This window comes from Stegodyphus dumicola, chromosome 3 (genome assembly GCF_044657685.1).
Source record: "Stegodyphus dumicola isolate Sdum_Otavi_A_Nest chromosome 3, ASM4465768v1".
NCBI lineage: Eukaryota > Metazoa > Arthropoda > Arachnida > Araneae > Eresidae > Stegodyphus > Stegodyphus dumicola.
This window is the reverse complement of record NC_140770.1, coordinates 35,882,415-35,909,492: the sequence shown is the minus strand read 5'-3', so window position 1 is coordinate 35,909,492 and position 27,078 is coordinate 35,882,415. Positions and strand designations below refer to the sequence as shown.

The following is a 27,078-nucleotide window of genomic DNA, read 5'->3' as shown; positions in this document are numbered from 1 at the left end:
CCTATTATGACGAATTAAATGAGCCGCTAAAATTGTTACGTGATAAATATGGCTTCCATGTTTTAAATTTAAGGAGCAAATTGGCGAACAGATAACATACATGGAAGTATATAAAATATTTCTTTAAAAGTAAGTCGTGAAAGTTGTCAAGAATTAATAGGTAAACTGAAAATAATCAGTTTAATAATAATAAATTGGGTTTTATTATGAGCCTTGTCTTTGTCTTCCTAACTTTTTCCTTTTTCCGCTGGTATTTTGATAATCTGAAAATGTGATTTATTACGTTGCAAGAATAAACTGTAATCATGATTATCATTAAATTACAGAATGTTCATAAAATGGATTTTACGCCTCAGATCTATGAAACGTCTATAAATATTCTTTATCACATTATTAGGATTCAAGCTTTCTTTGGGCTTTTACTCAAGCATTTTCATGTTGGGTACCGATATGGCTTCTGCGGCCGACTTGCACAAATTTGACCACTGTTCGAAAACTCAGAATCATGCTTAACTATCTGCACCTTTATGACGAGTCAAGTGCTATGAGGCGTCCAGTTATGAAAACTTTTGGAACTGAATTCTTTTGATCCAGCTGACATAATAATTCAATCTAACATAAACAATAAGCTACTTTTTGCTTATTTCTTCCAGTATATTTTTATATTAATTTGAGATAGAAATATTGTATATTATACAATTAAATATTTTTTAGGATTTCAGAAATTAATGACTGTAGATCAAGACATCTTTAACAAGAGGCATCGTATCATATATCAAGATATGACTCAACCCCTAACACGCTATTATATAGCTTCATCTCACAACACGTAAGTGTATTTCATATGTACGTCTATAGAAAAGAAATATAATTTTATGAAGCATATATTTTAGGTCATGAATTATCATCATACATGAATTGTATGCAGGGAATTGTAATATTTATATTACTGAAAATATTTGTAGAGAATTAAATGTGTCCACTTACTGTCTAATTGCATAAACGAGCTAAGTCAAAATTAATCCATAAAACCATACTGAAATGCAAAAAGTAATTTAAAATGTAAGAGCCCAGATTTGCAATTTTAAATTATGCTAAATTAAATCAAACTCGTGGCTTTTAAAACTATGAAATTAATTTCAAAATTGTTTTATAAGAATATCTCAGATGAAATGGATGAAGAAGGTAAAACAGTCTAGTGAAAGAACAGAAAGAAATCAACGTCAACGGACCACGGAATTATTGTTGTGCTACAAGTTGGCAATTGCTTTTATTCATCTATGTAATTTGCTTGTCCTTGAAGTTTCAGTTTCAAATCTAAAAAAAAAAAATAAATAAAAATAAAATAAAAAAAAAATCTGAAATGTTTCAGATTTTAAATTACGTCCAAAGGGGCGTTTTTTAACATTTTGTGTGTTACCTTTCTTTATTAAATATCATGTTCCTCGCACTTAAACTATAAGATCCAGTGCAACAGCAATATCGCAAAATAGTTTTAAAACGAGCATATCTTTAGAATTTCCGATACAGAGACTCACGCGCTGGAGATAAAAATATTTTTTCTGCACAACGTTGCCATTGCTCGCTTTGAAATCCTTGAGTTTGTTAATCAAAAATTCGTCAAAGTTTTAAAAAATAGGAAATCGATCATAAAACAAATTTCAAATTTCAAATTTGGTCTTCCACATGCTCATATTCGTTGGAGGATTACGTTATTCAAAATTCGATGACTCTATGTACCGTTGTTTTATCACAATACGAGAAATATACATACATTTATGCAGATTTTTCATTATTTAATTTCTTCAAATATAATGCAGGACTCTAACATTTTGTGGCGACAGTTTGAAAAGTGAACCGACATTTATGAGTCCGACGCAAAATGCCAAAACGAAACTAATAGTCCTTCGGGATTCAAATCCCTTTGGACAAAAAAAAAAAAAAAAAAACGCTGTGCTCAGGGTCCAAGAGAAGGTAATGCAAAACATTTACTGTAGTTGTTTTCTTTTGGCTGTTTGGAGAATACAAAATAGAGAGGAGGGTTACTGCCAACTTGCATTATGAAATACAGATTTGAATTTTTAAAATACGCTTCAGTAAGCACTTTAAAATTGTATAAGTGGATTACTATTGATATAACTTTCAAACTTCTTCTCTGCAATACGCTATGTATTTCAAATATCGGTGTACTTCGATACTTGACGACAGTCGGCTATACATCGCCAGCAATACAACCTCTGCGAATATTCGGCAATCCTAGAAATTGTTCCGAAGATAATTCCGCACTTTCCTAGTATGCGATTTTTTCTTCTTCTTCATCTTTCCCTGCCGCCTTATCAGTGGATTTGTTTTAGCTAAGGAAAAGTGGAAATGGCTTCGTTTTTCATTTCACCGTCGACTTTAGTTATTGCAAGCGCATGTAGGCATATTTTGGTAACCCTTTCCTTTCGGAATGTTCTTAGGATATCGACTGTTGCATAATGTGTTTATTAAATTAGCAGAGAAATGAATTTGAAACAATGCATTATTTCGAGGTAAACGGTTATTTGGGAGGAAAGTACAAGTATTCCATTTTTATGCAGTGGAAACTGTACAAATCGGAATTACGATGAAAACGTAACGTTAACAATTGCCGACGAGACTATTAGAATAACAATTGGAAACTTGTTCCAGGGAAATAACTTGCCATCTTACTTAGCAGAATTCAAATGGAAACAGAACAAGCGTCGGAGAATAGTAATATGTTTGATGCGATTTTGAATATTATTGCCAAACAACACCGGCTGAAAATTAAGAAACCTGTTTATCCTATTTGCTGACGTCAAAAATACACTTCATTCCTAAAAGACTCTAATTGGTTGTTGACGATCTAACGGCGAGTGCTGGTTAATTCTCAAGTAATCAGATATCTTGTTCTTACACAAACATTCTGTTTAAGGCAGATTATTTAAAACTACGATTTCCTGTCATGCGACCTTTCTGTACATGGTTTCATATGTTTAACATGATAAAATAAAAGTGAATTTTTATTTATTGTATTATGTTTTCATACAGAGCTTTTTCAAAAATTTATTTTATTTCTTTTCTTACATAGATACCTCACCCAGGGGCAGCTGTATGGTGAAAGCAGTATTGAAGGGTACATTCAAGCACTAATGCGAGGTTGTAGGTGCCTTGAGAGTAAGTATATGGATTATTAGTAGGATTTTTGTGTAATATATTGTTGTGGATTGGTTTATGCTACCTGCTAAATTAAAATTAATTGATAATAATGGAAAAATTTGAGAATGGTTGCCAGTTCAGATTTCAAAAACAAATATTTGCTGTAGTTTATTAAAAAAGCTATCTGACTAAAGGAAGGGATGCCTTCACGGAGAGAAGGGAACTGCCGTATATTCATGTTACAAATGGGGAAAACCATGAAAACGAACCATCGTCAGCCTGAGTTCGATTCCAAGTCGAACTTCCAGTATTCAGTGATCTTACACACTTGTGATGCCTAAATATTTAATTCAAATCACATCTCTAAATAACAGCAGGAAATTTCATATAATAAGAGGATTAAGAAAGAAGAGATGATTGTTTTCCAAAGATAAATTTTACAAAAAAGCTGCTGTTTACGGATAAAACTAAAATCATACGCCATTATTGAAAACGGCATAGAGTTGAAATTCGATTATTCATCACTCATTTTACTATAAGTTTTATTATCCATCAGTTAATGAGAGAGCTTAAGGGATAGAATGAATATGGTAGAGAATAAAAAATAAAAATATATTTATATAAAACTCTAATTTAAAATGTGCCATAAAATAGGACTTGTCTTCCTTCGTGTTTAGATCCAAGTGTTAAAATGTTTTTTTTATAGAATTCAGTTTTGTACTTCCAAATAAACCTGCAAAATAAATAAAAATATTTGCGTTAAAATAATTCTGTGCAAGTTCATTTCATTACTCCACGTATGATATACCAACCAGCGGCCGAGAGGTAATGTCACTGAACACTAGTAATTCGACGTGGTTCGATTCCAGACAGACGGGCTGGGTGCATGTGCATTGGCGTTTTCGCGATTTTCCTGATGCGTAACATGGATACGAGCGAGTTTCCCTTAGAAAGTGCTCCACGAAGCCATCTCTCCCTTTAGGCAGATAGCTCTCGCGAGCTTTGCCGTAGTCAAATAAGCTAAATCTATGTATGATACATTAAACAACACTCGCAACTTCAGCAATTTTAGCAACATTGGCAATTTTAGTTGACTATTTTAGCAGTTTTAGCAACATTGGCAATTTTAACTGATTTAAGCAAAATGTCCAACTTTTATTTCATATTCATTATCCGAGGAAATAAAGTGCAGAAGGACGTTATAAAATAAGACCTCTTATCTGTATAAAAGGAAGCTGTTGACACATTCAAAATTTCGAGACTTGAACGAAAATCACGTTATATATTTCTGAAGATAATGCTGTAAATTTTTTATGACAAATACTGAGCGTACAAAATCTTTAAAACGTCATGAGAGCTCATGATCATAAATGAACAGCTGGATTGTTGGAGGCGCGGAAAGTGTCATTCAAGCTCCCACGATAATATACTTGTCAAAAAGTATTATCTTGAGTTTAAAAAAATGGCCACTGTAAATGGAAGTGTTTTGCAAAAACATGCTGACGAATCACCATCAAGAATGACTCTAGGTTGTTGCTTTTTGCACTTCCTCTATTTCATTATTTTTTTTTTTTTTTTTTTTTTTAAGTCTGGCAAGTTTTAAACAGTTCTTTATGTCTTTCCTAATGCACGATTACAAGACATGTTGAGCAAATGCAGGGCATCAAGAAAGTTAGTTTTCCGCGCTCATTCAATGTGCATTTATATCCGTATTATTAATGTTATATTGGCGTTAGTCTTTCATCGCTCTGCGACTCCTTTACTCATATAACAGAATTATGGAAATGGTATTTGCTGGCAAATATACAACTTTAGTATGTTTAAGGAAGATGTTTACATTTTGCGCTGTACAATTCCAAGAAGAAGGATACCATTATTCAGCTCATTATTCTGTTTTAAGCCATTCATTGAAAAGCCATCATTCAAAAAATCGTTACAAGCCATTCATTGAAAATTATGTCATCCATGACTTTAAATTACACTTATGGTCCACAAGTAAATTCTATATTTCTTCAAAAATAAGGGATATTTTCCGATTATTAAACGTTTCCTCTTTTTTACCGGAAATTTTGACGCAGCATAAAATATTCACGCTAGATTTTGGTATTTTACACTCTTTTGAACTTCTATTTCTAACTAAATGTGCAAATATAGGGGCTACTGTAGATCGTTATACCATTTATTTTTAGGAAAATAGTTAGATCTTAGTTTTGTTTGCTTCTGGTAGCATTGTGTTCCTCTTAATTCGTAACAGAAGAGATGTACGATAGTTTGTATCTCTTTCATCTCCATCCTAAATATTTTCAGAGCAGAACTGTGTACATAATTTAATTTAGGCCAGGAATTCTCAACTGGTCGTATGCAAGAGAAAAACAAGTGGTACACAAAAGAAACAAAGCATTTTAACTACTAAATTCAGAAATCTTGTGAAGAAAAAGAACAATTGATAGAAATTTCCTGTGATCGAACTCTAAAATAAAAAATAACACACTTTTTAAAAATAACCGTATAAAAGGAAGGGTATATGAGCTGTTGACGCATTCAAAAATAACACACTTTTGAACTTTTGGCTGAACCAAAAAAAAAAAAAAAAATTAAAATCATTTCTAATAAGGGTATTAAATTTTTATTACCTTTTTGCACAACCTATTTGTGTGAACAAGGATTTTCTTCCATGTTATATCGCAAAAATAAATACGAAACAAAATTAAAAATGGATCCTAATTTACGGTTAAAACTAAAATGAAACAAGACCAGACATAATAGAAATTGATCTGTCTTAAACAGGCCTAAATTTCACATAAAATTTTAAAGTATTATTATAACTTAAATTTTGCTAATTAAAATGGCAACCAATTTTTAATCTAATATTTTTATGTGTACATATTTAATACAAATATCTAATAGGTTTTGCAAATGGCAAAGTATACATATTTTAATATTTCTGTTGAAAAATTGAAAAATAATCATTGTAAAATATAGAGGGGGTACTAAAGGTTTTCAGTTTTTGTTAGATGGTACGCGTTAGTCAAAAGGTTGAGAACCGCTGATTTAGGCCATTCATTGCAGAGGCAAATTAGCATCTTCTTTGCCATTTATGTCTTCTTAAACAACGTTTTCTCTTTTTCTCCGTCAGCTAATTCAACTATCTCTTACTACAAAATAATTTTACTTCATTTCCACGGCTAATTCTTCAACGTCCTGCCGCATTAATGGACGCACCGAGTCACGTCTTTTCACGAAGATCTTCAAACCCAATATTCAGTGTTTTCTTAACATTATTATCTTTCCCGCTGCACATCTCTTTCAAGTTTTCACTTGTATTTTAAACAGTGTTTTCACGAGTTTTTAATATTCTGCATAAAATTTGAAACACTTAACTGAAAAGGGGCATTCCGCTGATCTCAGATCAATGTGTCTTTTACTAGACTCCATAATTTTGAAAATTCTCAAAAACTATTTAAAGTGATGACAAATAATACAGATGTTTAAGTGTCTACACAGAATAAAAAATTCCTAGATAGCCCATTCATCAAAATATAGCTCAAAAATACAGCAAAGAGACTTTTTTGGCACAAAAAAGCGATTTCATCTAAAAGTCCAACTTTGTTAAATTCCTTAAACAGGTCCGATCAGTTCAGTCCAATCAATTCAGTTGGATTGGATTACGGTGAAGTTCTCTAGGATATCTAGCTAAGAGGAAAGATACCTTCGCATAGGACGTTTTAAAAGAAACTACCTCATAATAACTTTACATGTAAGGAAAAAACCAGCAACCTGTTCGTCAGATTTGAACCCAGATCCAAATATAAGTGTTCTGCGTTTGGTCGTTGTTGAGTTCGAAAACGTTGAAAACGGCTTCTTGTTTATATGGTTGATTTACATCAGAAACCGAGCTGTTTGGAAATTAAATTCCTTACTTTTCGACTTTTCTTTGTCATTTTACAATTCTTATATTATATTTTTGTTCTTATATAGCAATTTTTATCTTTTTTGCGACTTACCAATTTGCGACTTGACTTCAATTTAAAAAAATCCATTCTATAATATTTTCATCATATAAACCGAATTGGTAATCACAATAAGCAAAGTGTATTTCATGCTTTCGTATATGCAGGAATTCAACAATTCGGCAACAATACACGAATGATAAGTATGCACATCAAATGCCTCCTACTTATAACATAACACACCAACAAAAACCTTTAAATGCAATAATGACGAAAACTTCTATTAAATAAAAATACACGGTAAAATTATTACATAAAATGCATTAAATAAGTACAAACAATACGCAACATTGAAAAGATACGTAAAATCATAATGAAATAAACACAAATATCTACAATAAGCTCTGTTCCTTCACCCTTCTATAAAAGAAAAAGATATGAAACCTTCGATTAACCGGTTTACATTAAACTGCTTAATAGTAAATTATTTGTTACTTTTGGCCTTTTACTATCTCCTACTTTTCATTATAGGAGTGCGTGAGCAGATCACAGTATTTTAAATTCTTGCAAATAATATTTGTGTTTATTTGTTTCTAATTGAGATTCAAACAGAAAACTGGATATGCATTTTTGTCTCAATAAGCTTTGGAAGGGAAGACTTGTACGGTCTAAACTAAAAATATATAATACCTTTTCATTTAAATATTCTAACTTTTCTCTGGATAGAGTTCTTATTATATCCGTTATTGGCTTTTTTAAAATTAATTAACAAAAGAAACGAAGAGCAGAAATAAAGCTTAAAAAATAGCCCTAATTGTAGTAAAAACCAATATAATAATTTTAAGTGGATCTGACTTTGTAAGCGGAAGAAATATGTTGCCTGTTAATCCTGTAGAATAAATATAGTAATAGTTCTTTATTTTTGCAATTGCGAGGACAAAATATCACGATTAGAATATGAGAAACTTACTCCTTAAATCCCATACCAAAGCATCACGAAATAAATTAGCCCCAACCACTGAGCTTCACCAGCTTCCAACACCAATCCTGATAGTGCATGTGCAGTTGTGAATATTATTGATACTACTTTACGATTAATATACAATTGGAGAACGTAAAATGCATGTGCAGTTGTGAATGTGCAGCATTTGCATGTGAAGTTGTCTCTTTGCATGTGCAGTTTTGAATATTATTGGTACTACTTTACGATTAATATATTACAATTGGAGAACGTAAAAATTATCCTTAGAATTATACCTTTTCAACCGACAGTCTCCGAGAAAAATGAGTAAGAAAAATATGACATAACATCCAATATTCGAAAAATAAACGAAAGCGAGAAGTTAAGTCCTAAAGTAAGTTGAGGCCCATTAGTGGCCGAATGGTAAAGTCATTGAACATTGGTCGGTGCGAGATTTGAATACTGCGAACGGACTGGCTGCGTGGGCGGTTTTGTAATTTTCCCCATGTGTAACGTGTGTACCAGCCACATTCCCTTAGAAAGTTCTTCACGAAGGCATCCCTCCCCTTAGGCAGATAGCCCTCGAGGCTTTGCCTCAATCGTATAAAACAAACAAACCAATCTAAAGTAAGTTAAGTGCACCACTTCCTTCTAATGCTCCTAAAGAAAGAAATCAGAATTGTCCAGTCTAGCGATCATGGTGGCCACGTTCTTCTAATCTAGAGATCTAAATTTCCCTTTTCTAGCCAGTCATGTGTTGGAGAACTGAAATATGGCAGTCCTCCATCACAATGGATCCACAGACAACTTTGAACCGATAAGGGAAAGTAATCGAAGAAATCAGTTACATCATGTAGCCTATATATATGAACTTATAGTATATATGATAGCTTAATATGTATATGAACGTACTTCTCGTACACTGGGTATTACCTCATAATATTTTTTTTTCTGATTTTTTTCGAAAATGTGTGGTTCGTGAAGGGTACGATTCTTTAATCAAATTTTATGCAGTTCAAAGCGGAATCTTATTCTACAGAATTTATGTAGATTTGGCGAGCTATCCTGCACGAAATACTTATACTGGCAATTTCATTTTCCCCTCCTCAGCATTTTGCATAATTTGTGGAGCAAGTGCGATGTATTTTAAAATAAAAAAAGATTAGACTTGTTAGACTTGCGAAAAAATGATTAACAATTTCAAGTAAAGTTACAAATCAGTGGCAGTTGTAAGAAATAGGAATCATGGGCGTTATTATTAATCAAGTCACTCTTGTCTTTTTCCTTTATACATAAAGGTGAAAACCTTCAATTTTACAGCTACGCTTATGCTTACTATTTATATGGTAAGCATAAGCAGTGTTTCTTTTCTGTGTGCATACTTTGTATAAAGTATGTGTTTTTTCTCTTCTTAGTTGACACATGGAATGGATCGGATGGGGAACCAGTCATATATCATGGATACACTTTAACCAATCAGATATTGTTCCGAGATGTTCTAGAAGCCGTTAAACAATACGCTTTCAGAGCTTCACAGTAAGTACTAAAAAAAATTAATAATTAGTAACTGTTTTAGCAAAATTCAAAGTTCAGTTATAAAATTACAATCTTTGAATAGAAAATAACATTTAGTTGATTAAAAGAGGAGTTTATGTAATTTCTTCTAATAATATTGCATTTATCTGTGTAATATTTTGTTATTATTAAGCAAGGCAGAATAGAATACATTTTAAAGAAATAAATTTTAATGTATGTATTGAATAATTCATTCATATATTTTATAAATAGATTAAAACTAACTTTTAAATGCTGTTAAAATATAGAGAGCATATATTTTTGTAAACATTTGATCTTCTGATTTTAGATATCCAGTCATTCTATCCATAGAAAATCATTGTGATATACCTCAGCAAGTGAAAATGGCTTATTACATTACAACAATATTAGGCGGTGAGTTGGTTGCATGTTTTAACTCCACTGCTTAGGCAAATTAGGTTTTCAACAGACAATGATTTTAATTTACGATAGGCTTTTTATGCTTTTATTTCAGCTTCTCCATATTTGTTTTCATTTATTCTGAATTTTAAAATTACTAGAGTATTTTGATTTCTAAATTTGAAAGTCGATTTCCAATAAAGTTTTTAATTTACATTTTGATAGTAAAGTAATTTTAAGAATTTGAAGCAAATATATTGTTCTGGCACATATAAAATAAATTCATTTATATAAATACACTGTAAGTTGAACTTAATTAACTATTAAAAATTGCGTCTTGTAGTATAGCTAAAATTATAAAAACTTAGACAGTGTTACTTACTGGTCAACAGAAATACCAATATTCATATACGCTCAACACGAGAAGTTAACTTAAAAATCTGATCATGACTTAAATATTAATCGTACTCATCTGCAACCTCTTCCCTATGCACTAGAAAATACAAAATGTTACTCACCAAAACCAAAAGGATACATAATGGCTTTATATCGCAAAATAAATTGCTTTCTGTAACGCGGTCATAATCTCTCACTCTCTAAATGACACATTTGTTCGTTATTTAAATGCCACCTAATTTGCATTCTGGTGCAGGCTGAGGGAAGAAAGAGAAATTACAGGAAGAACATCAAGATTACGTATTGGATAAAATAAACCTTACATTATTAGGACAAGACCATAAACACACATGCCTTGTTTAGAATAGTTCCTGCACAAGAGCTGGAATTCTCTAATAGATTTCTAAAATTTGTGTTATAATTCTAGAATTTGATCATGTTTTTCTGGAAAGTATTTTGTTATTAAATTCTGTTACTGAACTTGCAAAAATAAAGCTAATTTTTTATTATAATGTCTGAATCAACTATAATTTTTACAATCTCAGATTAAATGGTATTCATAAATGAAATTAACTGTAATAATCAATATGTTTCGTCCAGCACTTATGCATATATAGATCATTTTGATTTTGATATCATTGTTTCTAAACTCCGAGAAAAAGCACCTATCTTTATACTGCTTTTTCTGAACCTTTGGAAATCACTTCTGAAACGAAGACTTTTAGAGTGCATAGAGTTTAAAAATTATTTTTTTATCTTTAAATATATATTTAATTTTGGCGACGTAAGTCCTAAACCTAATCCTTATCACCTTCCTTAAATCCAGTCTTCATTTTAGCATCTTTACTTCTTAAATCTACGTCTCATTTTAAATCTGATCTTTATTTTAACATTTACCTTAACTTTAGCCCTTACCTGACATTTACCTTAAATATAACCTTACCTAATCTAACCCTCTTTAAATTCGAAGGATTATGGCAGAGTAAAATTATTTTTGGAACTATCAGATACAATTTGCTTGAGTTTTAATCATCTAAACGTTATGAAGGCGTGTGGTAGCTAGTCTAACTATATAGTGTTTTATTAGTACTATCTTTATAATGCATTAGAGATTTTAATTCTTTTCAGATTTTAATTCTTTTTTCTTTTCAGTCAGTTTCAGGGTTGTTTAGAGTTAAGTAATTAATGTTAGTCTAAAAGAGTGATTCTCGAATCATTTCTTCTTACAACTCAGTCTATTCATCTCAATCTTTCTATCCGTGGCATAGTACAAAAATTCGTATTATTTGACAATTATAATAACAGTATTTTTGCTTTCCTCGCAACACAACTTTACAACGCATTTTTGCAAATTTCTACTTCAAGTGTCAGTTTTTATATAAAAAATTAAACTTCCATACTTATTAATATTTTTCCTTCATCCTGAGAACACGGAATAAATATTAGTTTGTTTTCATATTTTAGACAGTTCTCATTAGCTATTAATTTATCATATTTAAAAAATTAAATTTAACAGCATCATATTTTTTCAAAAAACAAATGTGCAAAATTCTTCACTTCAAAACATTCATGAATTCTTTAGTTTTGATTTTAGTTATTCAGCATGAATGGATTTTATGAGATGGGTAGACAATGGTTGCTTTTTGTCGTTTTTTAATCTGTATAATATCAAATTCTAACGTATATGAAGTTCCATGTGGCGTAGCTTATATGTTATTTAAAGTTTACAAGTAATATTAAAAAAAGGAGTAGTAGTTTACGAGTAACATTAAATGAACACAGTATAAGCATTTTTATAATACATTTAACACACGTTCACCCTAGTGCTATATGTAGTCAACTCCCGATTAACCAAGTACAGATTAGCCTGGTTGCAGGTTAATCAGATCGTATCAAAAACAAATCTGATGCGGACACCACATGACTTCCTTGTATAGCCTATTAAGTTATACAGATTTCGTTGCTGTATTTCATTTAAACTTTATTTCCTCCAATTTCATTAGAGTTGTATTTCTCGTTCATTTAATTCAGTTCTTACTTCGCGGCAAAGCAAAAATACATAAAAATTCAAAACATCTTCATTAAAAATACTAAAATATAGAAAAATCTAAAACACCAAATAACTTAATAATAGTTAAAACAATTAAAAATAACAATTTTTACAATTCAAATTAGAGTTTCTACGCAAAAACAAGCAATTCGGCCAGCGTGCAAGAAGGCAGATTTTTTGGTGCACGAAACTGAAAGTTTACTTTTGGTTCCACTCGGCAATGCAGAAACTGACTGAATTCACTACTACTGAGTTTCAAATGTTAACCAATAGCTGTTCGTTAGATTTAACTGGCCACTTAAAGTTTTAAATTGTCGATGATTCCAGAGCTATTGCATGCAGATTAAAAATCAAAAAGAGGTTAGAAAAAAAATGTTTCCCCTTTTTGATTTTAAAATCATCTCGACTTGTAATTTTAACATTTAGTTTTTACAAGTTTGCTTTTATTAATTTATTATTGTTTCTAGATGTTGAATGATTTTACTTTTTTTGCTAAGGAATTATAGAGTCACATGAATTTTTTAGCATACGCTTTTAACTGTTCCTTTTACTTCTAAAATTTTTTAAAAAATTTTGCAGCTCAATGCGCAAAATTCTTGACCATTAAGATCCCTCTAATTCATGTTGTCTTGCATATGAATGATCCAAAATTCACTGAGTTCGAAAATAAGTTTATATATATGACTGGTGCAGCCGATTGCAACGGTAAAGGGAGCTTCAAAATTCTATGGCTGCTTCTTTTTGAATTATGCGAAATACATACATACGTACGTACGTACAGACGTCAAGGAAAAAATCTGAGTCCATTTTAAATCCGTTTTACAATCCTATTTGTCAAAAAAAAAAAAAAAACCGTCTTTTATTCTGCCTGTACGTACAGATGTTACGCAGAAACATCTTTCAAATTGTTTCATGAGCGGTTGAAATTCGATACCTGAAATTTTTCGCAGTTACAATACTTCCTTTACTTCGTACAAGGAAGCAAAAAAGGAAAAAAGAAGCTTTCAGTACGAAGTAAAAAAGACGAAAAAGCTTTTAAGTTTGCTTATTGCGGAACGATGAAAAAATTATCATCACAAACTACCTGCGTAAAAACAAAACTGGTTATGAAAATATAAAAAAAAAAGGTGCTTGATAACAGTAGTGACAATAGATGTTACATAGATAAACAGTAGATGACATTTTAAACGGGTTTTTACGCGAGTTTGCATTGAGTGTAACGCCATTGATTACTTAGTTTTTCATTTACGTTTACACCTTCATTTTTTAAAGTACTTTATATTTTTTATACTTTCATTTCTTATTGTTTTAATACTAATTTAATTTGCGTACCTAATGATCTTACTTTCCAGATTAAATTATCGAAAATTCAGATAAATAATTTACAGTATTTTTCTGTCAATTGAAACGTGGACTTTCCTATGGTTCCCCCTGTTCAGTGCTCTAGATGGTGCGATGGCTAAATGAACGATAGCTTCGGCCATTCCTAGAGAATGCTTAACAAGCAAGGGTACAGCCATCATATTTAAAAATAAATAAATAAGTAATGTGTTTTAATCCTCTTGGCCTGTCTTTTTTTAATATTCCCAGGTTAACCGTGTGCGTCATCCTCGGTATTTCTGCGGCTGATCGGAAGCTGACTGTATAATAATTACATTTTAATAAAAATTACTAACTGAACTTTTACGGAATTTCTACGCTACAGCTTAACAGAATGTGGACTAATGCATCTTATAGCTTAGAAATCAATTTTCGCTTCTGTCGGATTTATCTCTCGAGCACTTCGCGGCGCGTCAAAGAAAGCACTTGAGAACAGTGCATTTAGAGGGACGAAAAATGGCAGCTGTTAAGATATTTTCTCCGAGTTTTATGAAGAGGCAAAATTTCTTGAAGCTATAACTGTTGATATAATGTCAAGATGACGACTCTCCATAAGTATTCAGAAATTTTACGACTTGTAGAGCGTCAAGCGAAACACAGGCACCCCAACTTTGGCGCCTGCTTTTCGATGATATGCCATTTAACCATTTTGTATGTAACCTGAATCTGTGTTCGTCAGGTAAATCGCTTTTTTGATAAACTTCCGCGAACTTTTACACAGTACAAATATTAGATTAAGTAAATGGTCAAACCAAAAATATAACCTCAAAACTGATTTACTTTATACCCATGGATATACTTAAAAACTGATCTACCTTAATAATCATTAATAAACTTTAAAAAATATATTCCTCTTGTCACTACCAAAGACATTCCTCTATAGAAATAACTTGTTAGTATAGTTGCCTAAATTAACGTAATTTGATGTTAGTGTAGTTTGACGTCTTTATTGAGGAAATTTAAAGTCTCTTGTGAAGAAACAAACTGAATCATATGTTCGAAAAGGTGAAATAAATAAATTTCGATAGCTAATCATAGTTGGGCATTTAATCATAATTTTGGCTTTAGTTCTTGTAAAATTATTCATTGTATAATCCAGTTCCATCTCTCAAAATTCTAATATCATAGTTTTTTAAAATTCCATAATTGCTTTCCTCGAAAGATATTACCGAATTCGTTTTCTCGTTGCTCCTCCCGTCGAGATCTTTGAAGAAGTAGATAGCATAATCGAAGAGTGAAGATAATCCAATTTAAAGTAGATCCAAGGAATGAAAATGAGCATTGCATAATCGAAGAAAGACTACGCTTTGTTAAGAAAAAACAATTATATGCCGCGTTTATTAAATAGCTGCTTTCTTCCATTAAATTCCAATTATATGGCGTCGAATACTTTTCACTATAAATTTTATTGCGACAGCATCAGATGTTCTACTGTTTTAATGTCTTAAAAGAACTGAAACTAAAAAGAATGTTTATAATACTGAAGAAACATCTTCCACTTCTTCGTCCTAGGGCTCTGGAGTTGTAACCTCACATGTCGCTTATCTCTCAATTGATTATATACTGCTTTTACTTGTAATAAATTAGAAGATTAGATTGAAGTTTTAAGATACATGAAGCTCAATAATCACCTTCCTACTTTTCTAGCGATCCTTTAAAAACTGTTCTTTGTCCACGTATGCAAGAATCAAAATACTTAAACGTAAGCAGTTTGAGAATTTAATACTTGGTACTTTGTATAAAGGTAAAGCTTGTCTTTGTATTACTTTGTCATGCACTCGGATATATTTCATATATTTTCTTTCTCGTCCAAAATGCATTCAGAAAGTGATAAGAAAGGAAGACTGATTTCTACTTATTTGAAAAATTGGGAATGCTTATATCGGATAGTGCTCTTTGGCAGTTAGAGAATAGACTTTTGGTCTTGTCTTTTGAAAAATAAATTTTCTTGCTAGATGACTGTTTATAGTAAATACAATTAACGCACATTTATAAAAAAACACATTTAAGTCAATAATTAAAATGTATTGCAAGGATTCAATTGCCAAATTGATTTTTCAATTATTAGACTGTTTAGTCAACTTTTCGTTACTTCACTATGAATCAGATTCAGCTTATTATTAATAATTAATTTTAGCATGAAAAAAATTGACTTTAAATAGAGAAAAGTAGAAATCTTTTTTTGGCCTTTCCAAACAAAGCCTTTGTTTGAATATTGCTTGTTAAAACATTAATGCTAATTACGAAATAAAATTTCTATTACATCTGCTTTCATCTTAAATTAGCTACACAGTGAGGTAGATACTAAATTACAGCGGCTTCTTGACACTACAGCGGCATTAATTCTAATAGAAATTTTGTATGTAACATCAGTGAAAGAACCAACATCATCAAGAAACATTATATCGAACAAAGTTTAGCCCTTCCATCTTCATAAAACTTTAAAATATATTTTTCTTATTTCATTAATGAGAAAATTTTCTTTCTATTTTAGAATATTTATATAAAGAACCTATTGGTCAGGACGAAAAGGAACATCCTTCTCCGGAGTCTCTTGCAAGAAAGATTTTAATTAAAGTAAGATTTCTTGTCAATTATTCGCCATCCCTACCTCTTCTCATTCATTTTATCATATTTTCCATTCAATGCTCGAAAATTTTATTTCAGTGGTCGATAGTTGTCGATAATTTATAACTTCAGTAAGTTTCCTAGCTCAGTGGTTCTCAGCCTATGGTATGCGTACGTCTAGTGGTTAACTATAGCTTATTAGACCAAAACATTATCATTAATGGCGGAAAGTAACAAAATGTTATGATAAGGGTACATAAAAGTCAAAATATTCAGGAATTTTAAATTTATCGCTGAAAAAAAGGGAAAGTAAATGAAGGATTTCCAGTGTAATTATTCCAGTGTAATTTCTAGTGTACCTCAGTAACACGATTCCTTCCTGATCTTACGTTTGTAGCAATTCGAACACCTTCGCGCAGGGACGTTTTTTCTCGATGTTCCGGGTATATAAACCGGAACACGATTCCCGCCTAATTGGCTTATATTAGGTCTAAATGGCCGAGTTTGTGTCGATTTATTTCTTTCAATTGGATACGTAGCAAAAGTGACTTTAATAAATTTGAGCAAAATGTTGATACCATTATTTTTTTATATAATATGAATGCATTCAAACACATAATGTTTAAGAAATGGAGAAATATCTGTTTGTAGTATTTTTTGAGTTGTTTTCTTGCTGTGAAGTACGCTATGATAATTCCATCGCTCATATCTACTCCACTCATTTTTATTATAATCAATTACTAGCTCTGGTTTCTTTGTTATTATTTTCATATTACGTTATCGTTGTCATTATGTAAAGTACTTACTAAATAAACCTCCCTCTTATCTTTTCATTTCATTAGCATAATATACGCATGACGAGTATACTCGTCAATACACAAAATCGTGTCGCTTCTCCATAACGAGTATACTCGTCAATCACAGTTAACTGGTTAAGGCTTATGGATTCAAAAATAATCTGGCATTTCTCTTGCTTTCTGAGATAATTTTTATATTTCTTCATTGAATAACTGCAAGTTGTCATCAATTCTTTTATTTTTCTTTCTTAAGAATACAAAACATAATTAATTGAAGTTGCTGCAAGCTTTCTGATGATCATTAGAAACCGTTTGTTTTGGGTCTCTTTATAAAATAGATTCCTCCCCAGCCATTTTTAAATATTTTTAAGGAAAAGAGCTTCTAGTTTTGAAATTACTGCTCAGATTTCTCTTTCTTTTAAGAAAAATATTATGTTAAAAATTTGAAGATTATATGCATTTTCATCGAGTATCAGCTAAGGGAGTGCAAAACCAGTGTCTGTATATGCTAGATATAAACGCTAGACTTTGTTCAGCCTTTTCGCTTAAGAGCATTAAATGCCCTTCTGTACGAAACGCTTTAAAATGTCCACATTCCCTCACTTTTTTCACAAAGTTTCTATCTCTTCACATTTTTAATTGAGATATTTATTTTCTTGATACAAAATTATTTTAAAACTCTGTTTTAAATTATAGTTTACTCGTATTTTGATATGAATCCGTCTTTAAAAATCAGTACCTAATACTTGACATGTTGAAAAGCTCGAAAGTTACGAAATAAATTCTTATCTGCTTCATAAAAATTGTCATTGTATCATTATTTGATGCGCACCGATCTGCACCGTTCGATTGCTCAAGCCGAAAAATGAGACACCATGATTTAAAAACAAATGGCTCTACTTGACACAATAATATTTACAACTGATACTGGCTTTACCCTGATGGCTGAGATGTTATCCTTTCAACTTCTTATCGTTCATCTAGCATAGTTATTAAGGAAATCTCTATGAACTTGCAATACGCAACGCCTATTTAACATCTAATTAAACCCCCAGAATAAACTTTAATTGCTCCGTTTTTATTATTAAAATAAAGCATAAGATGAAGAGAAGATCTATATACTTCCGATCTATATACTAATCGAAAATAATTGAATTATTTTCGGTTAAGAGATATGAAACATTTATTTCCTTGTTTGTCTAAGATTTGGCCATTACATTTGTTTATTGGTCATTAGAAATGCATACATTTCAAGTTTATATTTATAATAAGAGAAAGCTTCAGTTAAAATATTTAATAATAAGTTGCAGAAGATAAGAATTTGAGTTCTTGCAATGTATCTGACAAATTACTTTTAAAATTCTTTCCAGGGGAAGAAACTGAAAGATGAGCTAGTGACGTCTGAGGAGGATGATTTCTTGCTCGAAGAAGAAGAGGAAAGAGAAGAAGCTTTAGCATATGCACTGGCAGCATCTTCTACACCTGTTGCTGATGACGCCGATGTGATACCTCCCCCCATGCTATCAGCAGTAAGGAATCGTATATAATTTTGGAAAATGTTGCTGTTCATGATTCATTCATATAGAATAGCGTATTCTAAATCCTTTAGCATTCTGGCTGACGTACATACTCGTATAACAGCATTTTTTTGCAACCCACATGCATGTAGTTGCTTAAAAAAAAAAAAAAAAAAAAAGATTAAAGAAAGGAGAGATTACTAAAAGAAAATAATGTAATAATAAATAAATTATATAGTTATTTAGCAATTGATTAATAGCTGTAAAATAACAGGTAAGTGAGTATAATTATTTGAAAAGGAAAAAGAGTACATCAAAGTATCTTAGGACGAACACTGATTTATAAGGAGTATGACTTACGAGTGCAGTTCAAGAAGTAAGGTAACAAATCCTCTGAGAGACAAATTTTTTCCATGGGCATATATACGGATACATTATAAGGCACTGCTACCAAAACTTCAGTGACAGTTTAGAAGAAATTAGCATCAAATCCAGAAGCCATGTAACGACTATGCTTTGCACTTACACGTTAGACTATCTTTTCGCTGGCTGCTAGCAAATCTGAGAACTGTGTTATCTTACATTTTAAATTGCTCTTGTATATTTATTATCATTTTCACAGAATCTATAACTTAATATTCAAAATTTTTTGGTCTGTTTAGTCTATTATTAACATTTTATTTATCATCAAATTTGACTGATATGTGATTTATTTTATATTCCTTAGTTATAAATGGATGTACACTTCTGGGACCTATATTTGCCAAATTTGTTGTCACTTAAATATTCGAAAAAAGCAGTGAAATGTAAATAGTCATTTTTTCTTTTGCTCCAAAAAGATTTTAAAGTAATTAAATAGCTTATCATAATAATATTTAATGCAATCGATTAGTTTTCCAATTACTTGGTTTTGTAAGTTATCTATTCAAGACATGATTGAAATATGGATGAACTATTTGAGAATTTTTTAGTGAATAAAATTAAAACAGTTGTTAAAATTTCATAAATATGGCATACTACTTCTTCATCTTGAGATGCTGTAAAATTATCAAGATCATTTTCTGAAAATGGTATGCTTTTACCAAAACTGAAGGTTTGGTTTAGTTGATTATGGCAAAGCACACAGGGGTTATCTGCTTAAGAAGAGGGATGCCTTCGTGGAGGACTTTCTGAGGGAAACTGAGGAGTATACACGTTACATATGAGGAAAACTACGAATGCAGCCAACGCATTTGTCTGGAATCGAACCCAGGTTAGAACTACCGGCGTTCAGCGAGTTTACCGCTTGGCCGCTGGTGGGCCCCAAAACTGAAGGAATCTACTCAATATACTTATGATACTATTTATTATTACTTTATATTAAATATATTTAACAGCCGGTAATTTAGAACTTTTGAGAACTGTGATTTATCAACTGCTAGAGGACACGAAACAAACTTAGATTGAAAGTTTCAAAAGATATTTCTAAACAAATATTTCATTTACTATAACCGTAACATCATTAAGCTAATTGATCTCGAAATGGAAATTAATAATAGGGAGTTACATATTAAAATATGCATAATTTTCAGGCTGTATAAATAAGAAATTCTAAAAAAAGTGGGGATACATGATCTACTGGAGGAGTTCGAAAATACTACTAAGACTCACACAAGCATTTTAACATAATATTTTTATCAATAATTAAGTAATTGCAATACTGATTTTTAAAGTAACGTGCATGATACTTGAAATACTTTAAATTATCTTGAAGCTATTCGTTAATAATTCTTATAAGTTATTTATTTACTTGAAGCAAGATGGATTGTTCAAAATGGCACTGGTTTAAACGAATCAGGCCTAATTGCTTTTGGCCATTTTTCGGATTGCAATAAGAACCTACGTGTTAGTTTCCGGTGGTGGTGTAAAGATGGGCGAAACTGGAGAAAAGAGACCATATGTGTATTACCCCTTTCGCTTTACTATCAGTTTTATACCATTTAACTTCGATTGTCATACTTTAATCTTTAGCTGCAACTGGAGGGCAGTTAGAAAAGATAATCTTAGGTCTTTCTGGTATCTTAAACGTCTACTAAGGGTAAAATGTGATAATCAGACATGTTCAAAACTTCAACAATGCGGAATTATAAAATATAAACAACTATCTCGAACATACCAAGAAAAGTTTTTAAATCTTAATTTTTTTAACTTTAAATATCTTAATATTTTACTATTAAGCTTTTTTAATTTTTTTTAAAGTACAAATATTTTTTAACGTAATTTAGCGTACTGAAAGACTGCAAAAGATTTACACAAAGCTTTACATAGAGTTATTCTGCATTTAATGACATACATTTATTCACTAAAAGCAAACTATAAATCATTAGAATAATTAATAATAGATAAAATAAACAATACGCAATTTATTATTCTTAATAAGCTTACGATTTGAAATCTATAGTTTTGCTATTCAGAAAGATTTTTTCATTTTTTTATTAATTTATTTTTTATTTTTCATTCGAATGTCTATTTTCGTGTTACAATATCATTAAGGAGACTATAAAGATTTTTCTGCACTGATTTGTGATCATTATGCCCTTTAAATTCCACAAATTTGGTAAACGTTTCTGCAGCCTTATCCCAAGTAATATTTATAAAACCTTCTTTTCCTCACTCTTTGTTGCTTTTGACACCAGAAGATTTTTTTAACTGATTCATCATTAACTTCTTTAATTCATTCAGCAAATTTTGTTTTAAAACATGTGGCTATGGCTTAAGTGTGACTCTTGTTCGACAGAACTCTTTGGAGTTCTTCAACTTAGAGGGTTTGATCATAGAACTATTAATACAGTATTTGCTTTCTTCAACTTAATTTTGCTACATAACTTATAACCATAATGATGCTGGCCGAAGAAAGTGCCTAGCTCATACGATTATCTCCGAATGACAAGTCCGTAATCTCGTCAGATCGAATATATGCATTCAGGATTATCGGATTGTTTTTCTATAGTTTTTCATTTAAAGAAAATATCAGTGCCAATGAAAACTAGTTTTTACTTTTATGATAAAAACATAACTTTTAATATGTGTAAAATATAATTCTATTTCACATTTTTAGCCAATGAAAGCCAAAGAAACTAATCGATTTAAAATCTTTCTAGGAGGGTCGTTCTAAACGTATTGCTGTAGAATTATCCAGGCTTGTTAACTATTTCACCGCTAAGAGGTTTAGTTCTTTTGAGGAATGCAGAAATTTATGTAAGCCATCTTAAAATTTCTCTTCTCAGTTCCAGTACCTGATACTTGTTTATGACTGTGCAAATGCTAATTCATGTAAATATTTGCTTGCATGTGTTTCCTTTTATTTCACATTGATTTTTGTTTATTTTATGTTATCTCCTATTGTATTTAATTACCTATTATTTATTGTTAGAACCATACTTTTTTGAACTTTTGCATAGCTCTAGTCAGACGGCTTATCTCGTCCTAGCTTCTAAAGTACAGAAAAAAACTCAGAGGAAGGATGAAAATAAACAGCCGCTAACTGTGGCTTAACGTTGAAGAAATGTTTCAAATTAATATATTAGACACATATTAAAATGCACCTACTAGGCTTTGTTTTCGCCTTTAATTGGTTAAGAAGCAATTATGGCTAGCAAAGCCGATTACGTCCTTCAGTAACAGAGAAGAATAATAAAGTAACCAGTCAGCGATAGCTGCCAAAGTCTCCCCCTAGATCTGAATAATTCTTCACTTAAAAAGATTTAACTAATTTGCATCCTGGCGGGAGCGGACGAAAGACAAAATGAAAATACGGTAATAATAATAATAAATAACTTGTTAATTAACATGAAGCCCAATAACTTCACTCTGTTTAAAAGCTAAATAATTGAACACTCTTTGGTATTAGTGCTATGATTCTCCATATTCTCCATTTGCATTAAATGTATCAAAGCTGAGATGAATCTACTCATCTTCCCCACCTGCTAAATTAAGAGTTAAAATTAAATGTAAACACGGGAAAAGGTATGTACGCACCATGAAAAAGTGGAGTATAAGGATCTTTTACATAGTTTCTTGAAATTCTTTAAATACGAAAGGACAAAGAAATTCTTTCTCTGTTTATGAATTGATGTTAATATTGCATTTTTATTAATATGCGAATTGTCTGAATATAAAATTATATTTTCATATCTTACGAATTTTTTGCAAGATTTATCATAATTCTGAAAATTGTTATTTGCGTATTTCATTTTTTTGAAATATATATATCTGTATATATTATAACATAAAGCTGTTATATACGTATTTCATTTTTATATATGAGTTAACTCACATTAATATAATAAAACAATTAACTTTTCGTCCAACGCCAAATAAATTGTGAAGAAAAAATTTCGAAAAAAGTTCGACAAATTAATATAAATGCTCGCACTTGGTTCAAATTAATTAATTTTGTAATTACGGTTGCAAGTGTGCTTGTTTTATTAGTTTTGAGAACATGTGAAATATTTCTAGCTTACCCATGACCAAAAATAAATAAATAAATAAATAAAAATTAGAAATAGAGATGTTACAATACTGGACAGTCAAAAATGGAAGGGAATAATTCTGTTTTTCTTATTTTCGAGAAGACTGTTATTAATGCTCAATGAATGAATATAATTGCAAGCATACTACCGATTAGTGAGCAACAAATGGTATGAGCTCAATTTATATCATAGAAATAGGCTATTCTACTAAGTTAATTAAGACACTAAAGCTGCAATTAAAATTTTAAAGAAATCCAATCAATTCTGGAAGTTAAATTTTAACATATATATGTAATGCAATATACTGAAATTTCAACAGCAATTCAAATGGAAATTAACAACTCGTAAATCCCGTTTGAATTTTACATTACATTCTTCGGATTTTCAGTCACTAGTACAATTTATTATTAAGGGTATTCATGTGCTAAATGTTTGTACTTTTGAGAATCCATATCATTATTTTCATTTGCAGGGAAGTTCAACGAAATGGCTTCTTTCCAAGAATCAGTGGCTTTAAACTTGAGCAGTACCAACGGTCCTGATTTCGTAGGCTACAACAAGAAGCACTTCTCTCGCATCTATCCAAAGGGGACACGAGCAGATTCGAGCAACTATGACCCATTCCCGTATTGGAACTTAGGATGTCAAATGGGTATGTCACATTTCCTTTCTTTTCATATTCAGTATGGATGCTCACAGCAGCCGTTGGGTGCTCAAAATGGTTAGAGAATGAAGGCGTTACCTGGTGGCCAGTTGGTGACGGACTAATGCTTCTTTCACTTCCACCTCTGCCTCTTACTCTCTAGCCAACAGGTATTTGAGAAGTTTCATGCAGGATTCTTAGACGGGAAAAAATCGAATTTACGACACACCTGCTTCCCTTTGTTGTGTATTATATTCTCCGTTCCAAGATTTTGTAAGGGGGCAGAATAATTTTTATTACTCGTATTTAATCATTTATTTATTCTCTGTACTTCCGGATATTTGACACCCGGATTTCGGACTTTGTACTGTGTACGAATACCTTATTTGAAATGAAACAAATATCTGTAAAATCTATAAAAAAACAGGACAATGAGTTTTCGTATTGTAATGTAATTCTTATTCTTTTTTTTACAGTCGCCCTGAATTACCAGACTTGGGATAAACACATGTATATGAATGAAGCGAAATTCGCTCAGAACGGAAGATGTGGTTATGTGCTGAAACCAAAGTATTTGATCTCGAATGAAAGTTAGTATCAAAGGTTTATTTCCTTTACTTCAGGCACTGCGCGCTTTTATGTCTGCATGTAAAACTGTTATATAAGATGAGGTAGTGTACAGTCATCATACTGAATCAGCATCTGTGTTCGACAAAATATAAAAGAATAATTCTCAAGTTCAAACTTTCTATGACAAATAATTCAAAACACTGGATACTTATATATTCAACAGGTTCGTTAATTTCAGGTGTAAGGAATTATGACATTCCTACGTGAACCCGTGTATACTATAATGATGATGATAGCAAGATCTGCAAGCATACGGAAGATTCGTAGCTAGAATCTTCCATTTTCCTGATTAACCGTGTTGACTTTTTTTATTCCTCTCTCCTAATAGACTTTATAATGACACCTGAATTAAATTGTGGTGCACCGTAATTCGTCACCATCTAGATTTGGTCTACTGGGTCGTTATAGTGAATTCTTCACATTCACTCATTTCCCCATGCATTTCTTGTAGTGAGAGTGGTTAACAAGTTCAGTTAGCAAATTTAAGATATGTGGTCCGATTCCCAGCAAGGTTAAAACTGAATTTTCAAAACTCCTGCTTTTTGAAAATTTGAAAATTTTTTTGTCATGAACAGATCGGACGAAAAATTATAGTCTAAAATTTAATCGAAGCGGATAGAAGCACAATTAAAACGTCGAAATTGTTCTTCGAAATAGAATTGGGTAATTAACCAGAAGTTCACATTTTAAAGCAAGTTATTTTAGAATTTCACTGTTGATGTACAAAGCATCGGATTCAGATAAAGGTTCAGCCAAGGAAATAGTGTTGCAGGAATCAAAAATCTTAAACTTTATGAATTTTCAATATGGAGATCAGCACGCTCAGGAAAGAGCTCAGCCAAATAAATGCATAATCTTTGGCTCAGCGGACATACAGGAGCTGAACTGAACAGACAATTTATACCTGAATCAGAAATAAAATATTCTGCCCATTTACCGGGGCATATGAACATATGAATTCCTTATATGGTCTATAACTATGCTTTCGAATGTAAAAAGTGCCACTACAGCCAGAAACATTTACCATTTTTTGAGATGAGAAATAGCTCTAGTCGCTTATATATATATTTATGACTAGCCGGTCATATCTTTCGATGGCTGTAATGATATCAGCAATGATTTTCATAAAAACGGTATTATAAAATCTCATATTTAAGGACCGTAATTAGACATAAATAAAATTTATATATAAATAAATTTATTGACGGTAACAATTTTCAAATTATAGTGAATTACGAAATTTGAGTAACCATAGAGCTTTCGTTAAGGATTTTCTAACCAATAAACATAAATAAGAATTCTGAGATTTTTATATGGTGCTTTGATGATTTGCAGATGATATATGAGACTTTTGGCGACAACTGCAGCTCCAAGCATAGTACTCTAAATATATTTCTTTCAACAACAGCTCCTAAAAGTAACGTTAATATTTATACGGATATTTTGTTACATTATTTATTTAATATCAATAATTTTCTTGAAATTTAAGGAATGAGATTAATGTAAAGTAACAATTTAGAAACGAAAAGAACTTTGTAATCACTTTATCTATATTTCTCTTTCCTCTCTTACATAAGCCATTCGGTGTATAATTAGTAACTTTAAAATGTTACATATTTTTTTTTTCATTTTCTTAACTTTTAAAATCAACTTTTAAATTATGCGGCAGGCAGAGCTGTAGGTAAAGGCCAGAGCCGTACAAAACCTCTAGTGTGTTCTAGGCTAAATTTAAAGTAGACCTCGTTTCTAAAAATTGCTTTTAGTGAAATCTTAGATAATGTTACTTAATTTTTTTAACAATATGGAATAAAAATATTAATAATGATTGCATAACAAAAGATTTCTGTTGTAAGGAAAATATATAAAAAAATAAGTATTATAATTATTAATTAGTTTTTTAAAAATATAAGTTTTTCGTTTTGAAATTTTAAAAAAAAATTATTACTCACAATCTATCCAATCGAAATTTTCTCTTTTCTATAGCAAACTTTGTTAAAATCTTACTCTTATCTGTTCTACTGAATTACTTAAATAATTTAACTACTTAATTTGACATTAGAAACGTTTTAAAATTTCTTAAGTTTACAGATTTTTAATATAAATATTATGTAATTTGTTTGATTTAAATAGCTAACTAAAGCTTAAGAGATGATTTTAATTCAAAATATTAAGAACATCATCTGAGAAAAAAGTAGAATCAATAAATAAATGTGAGTAACTTCATAAGTATTAATAAAAAAATTAAGAAATATTTTATTACAACTATCAATGTCATAAATAAATGTGCTTCTTTTCACCCAGAGAATCTACTGTACTATTAAGCAAGCACCTCCACTGCCCTTAAGTTAAAGCATGCTTAAGACGTTGAAAATGTTTATTTATTTTAAAATTCGTTTTATCCTAATTCGTAGAATAAACGAAACATTGTTGACATTGCTTGTTATAATAGACATACGAGTGCACAAGTGTACACACATGTACAATATGCGTATTTGAATTTATGTAATGCACAGGCCATGCTTACTGTACACTCTCACCGAATACGATTTTATACTTGATAAATTATTGTATTGTCTGT

At 31.0% G+C, this 27,078-nt stretch overlaps 1 protein-coding gene across 3 annotated transcripts in view; it reads left to right on the top strand.

Annotated features, from left to right (window-relative positions):
- LOC118195068 (1-phosphatidylinositol 4,5-bisphosphate phosphodiesterase zeta-1-like) overlaps nt 1–27,078 on the top strand; it is a 139,603-nt gene that overhangs the window by 99,442 nt on the left and 13,083 nt on the right. For all 3 annotated transcript variants that reach the window (XM_085812760.1, XM_035366301.2, XM_035366302.2), the window contains exons 9-17: nt 715–829; nt 3,095–3,180; nt 9,489–9,609; nt 9,938–10,023; nt 16,329–16,411; nt 18,570–18,728; nt 21,857–21,953; nt 23,700–23,879; nt 24,347–24,460. In XM_085812760.1, coding sequence (XP_085668886.1) covers nt 715–829; nt 3,095–3,180; nt 9,489–9,609; nt 9,938–10,023; nt 16,329–16,411; nt 18,570–18,728; nt 21,857–21,953; nt 23,700–23,879; nt 24,347–24,460 — 1,041 coding nt within the window. The remainder of the gene's footprint in view (nt 1–714; nt 830–3,094; nt 3,181–9,488; nt 9,610–9,937; nt 10,024–16,328; nt 16,412–18,569; nt 18,729–21,856; nt 21,954–23,699; nt 23,880–24,346; nt 24,461–27,078) is intronic.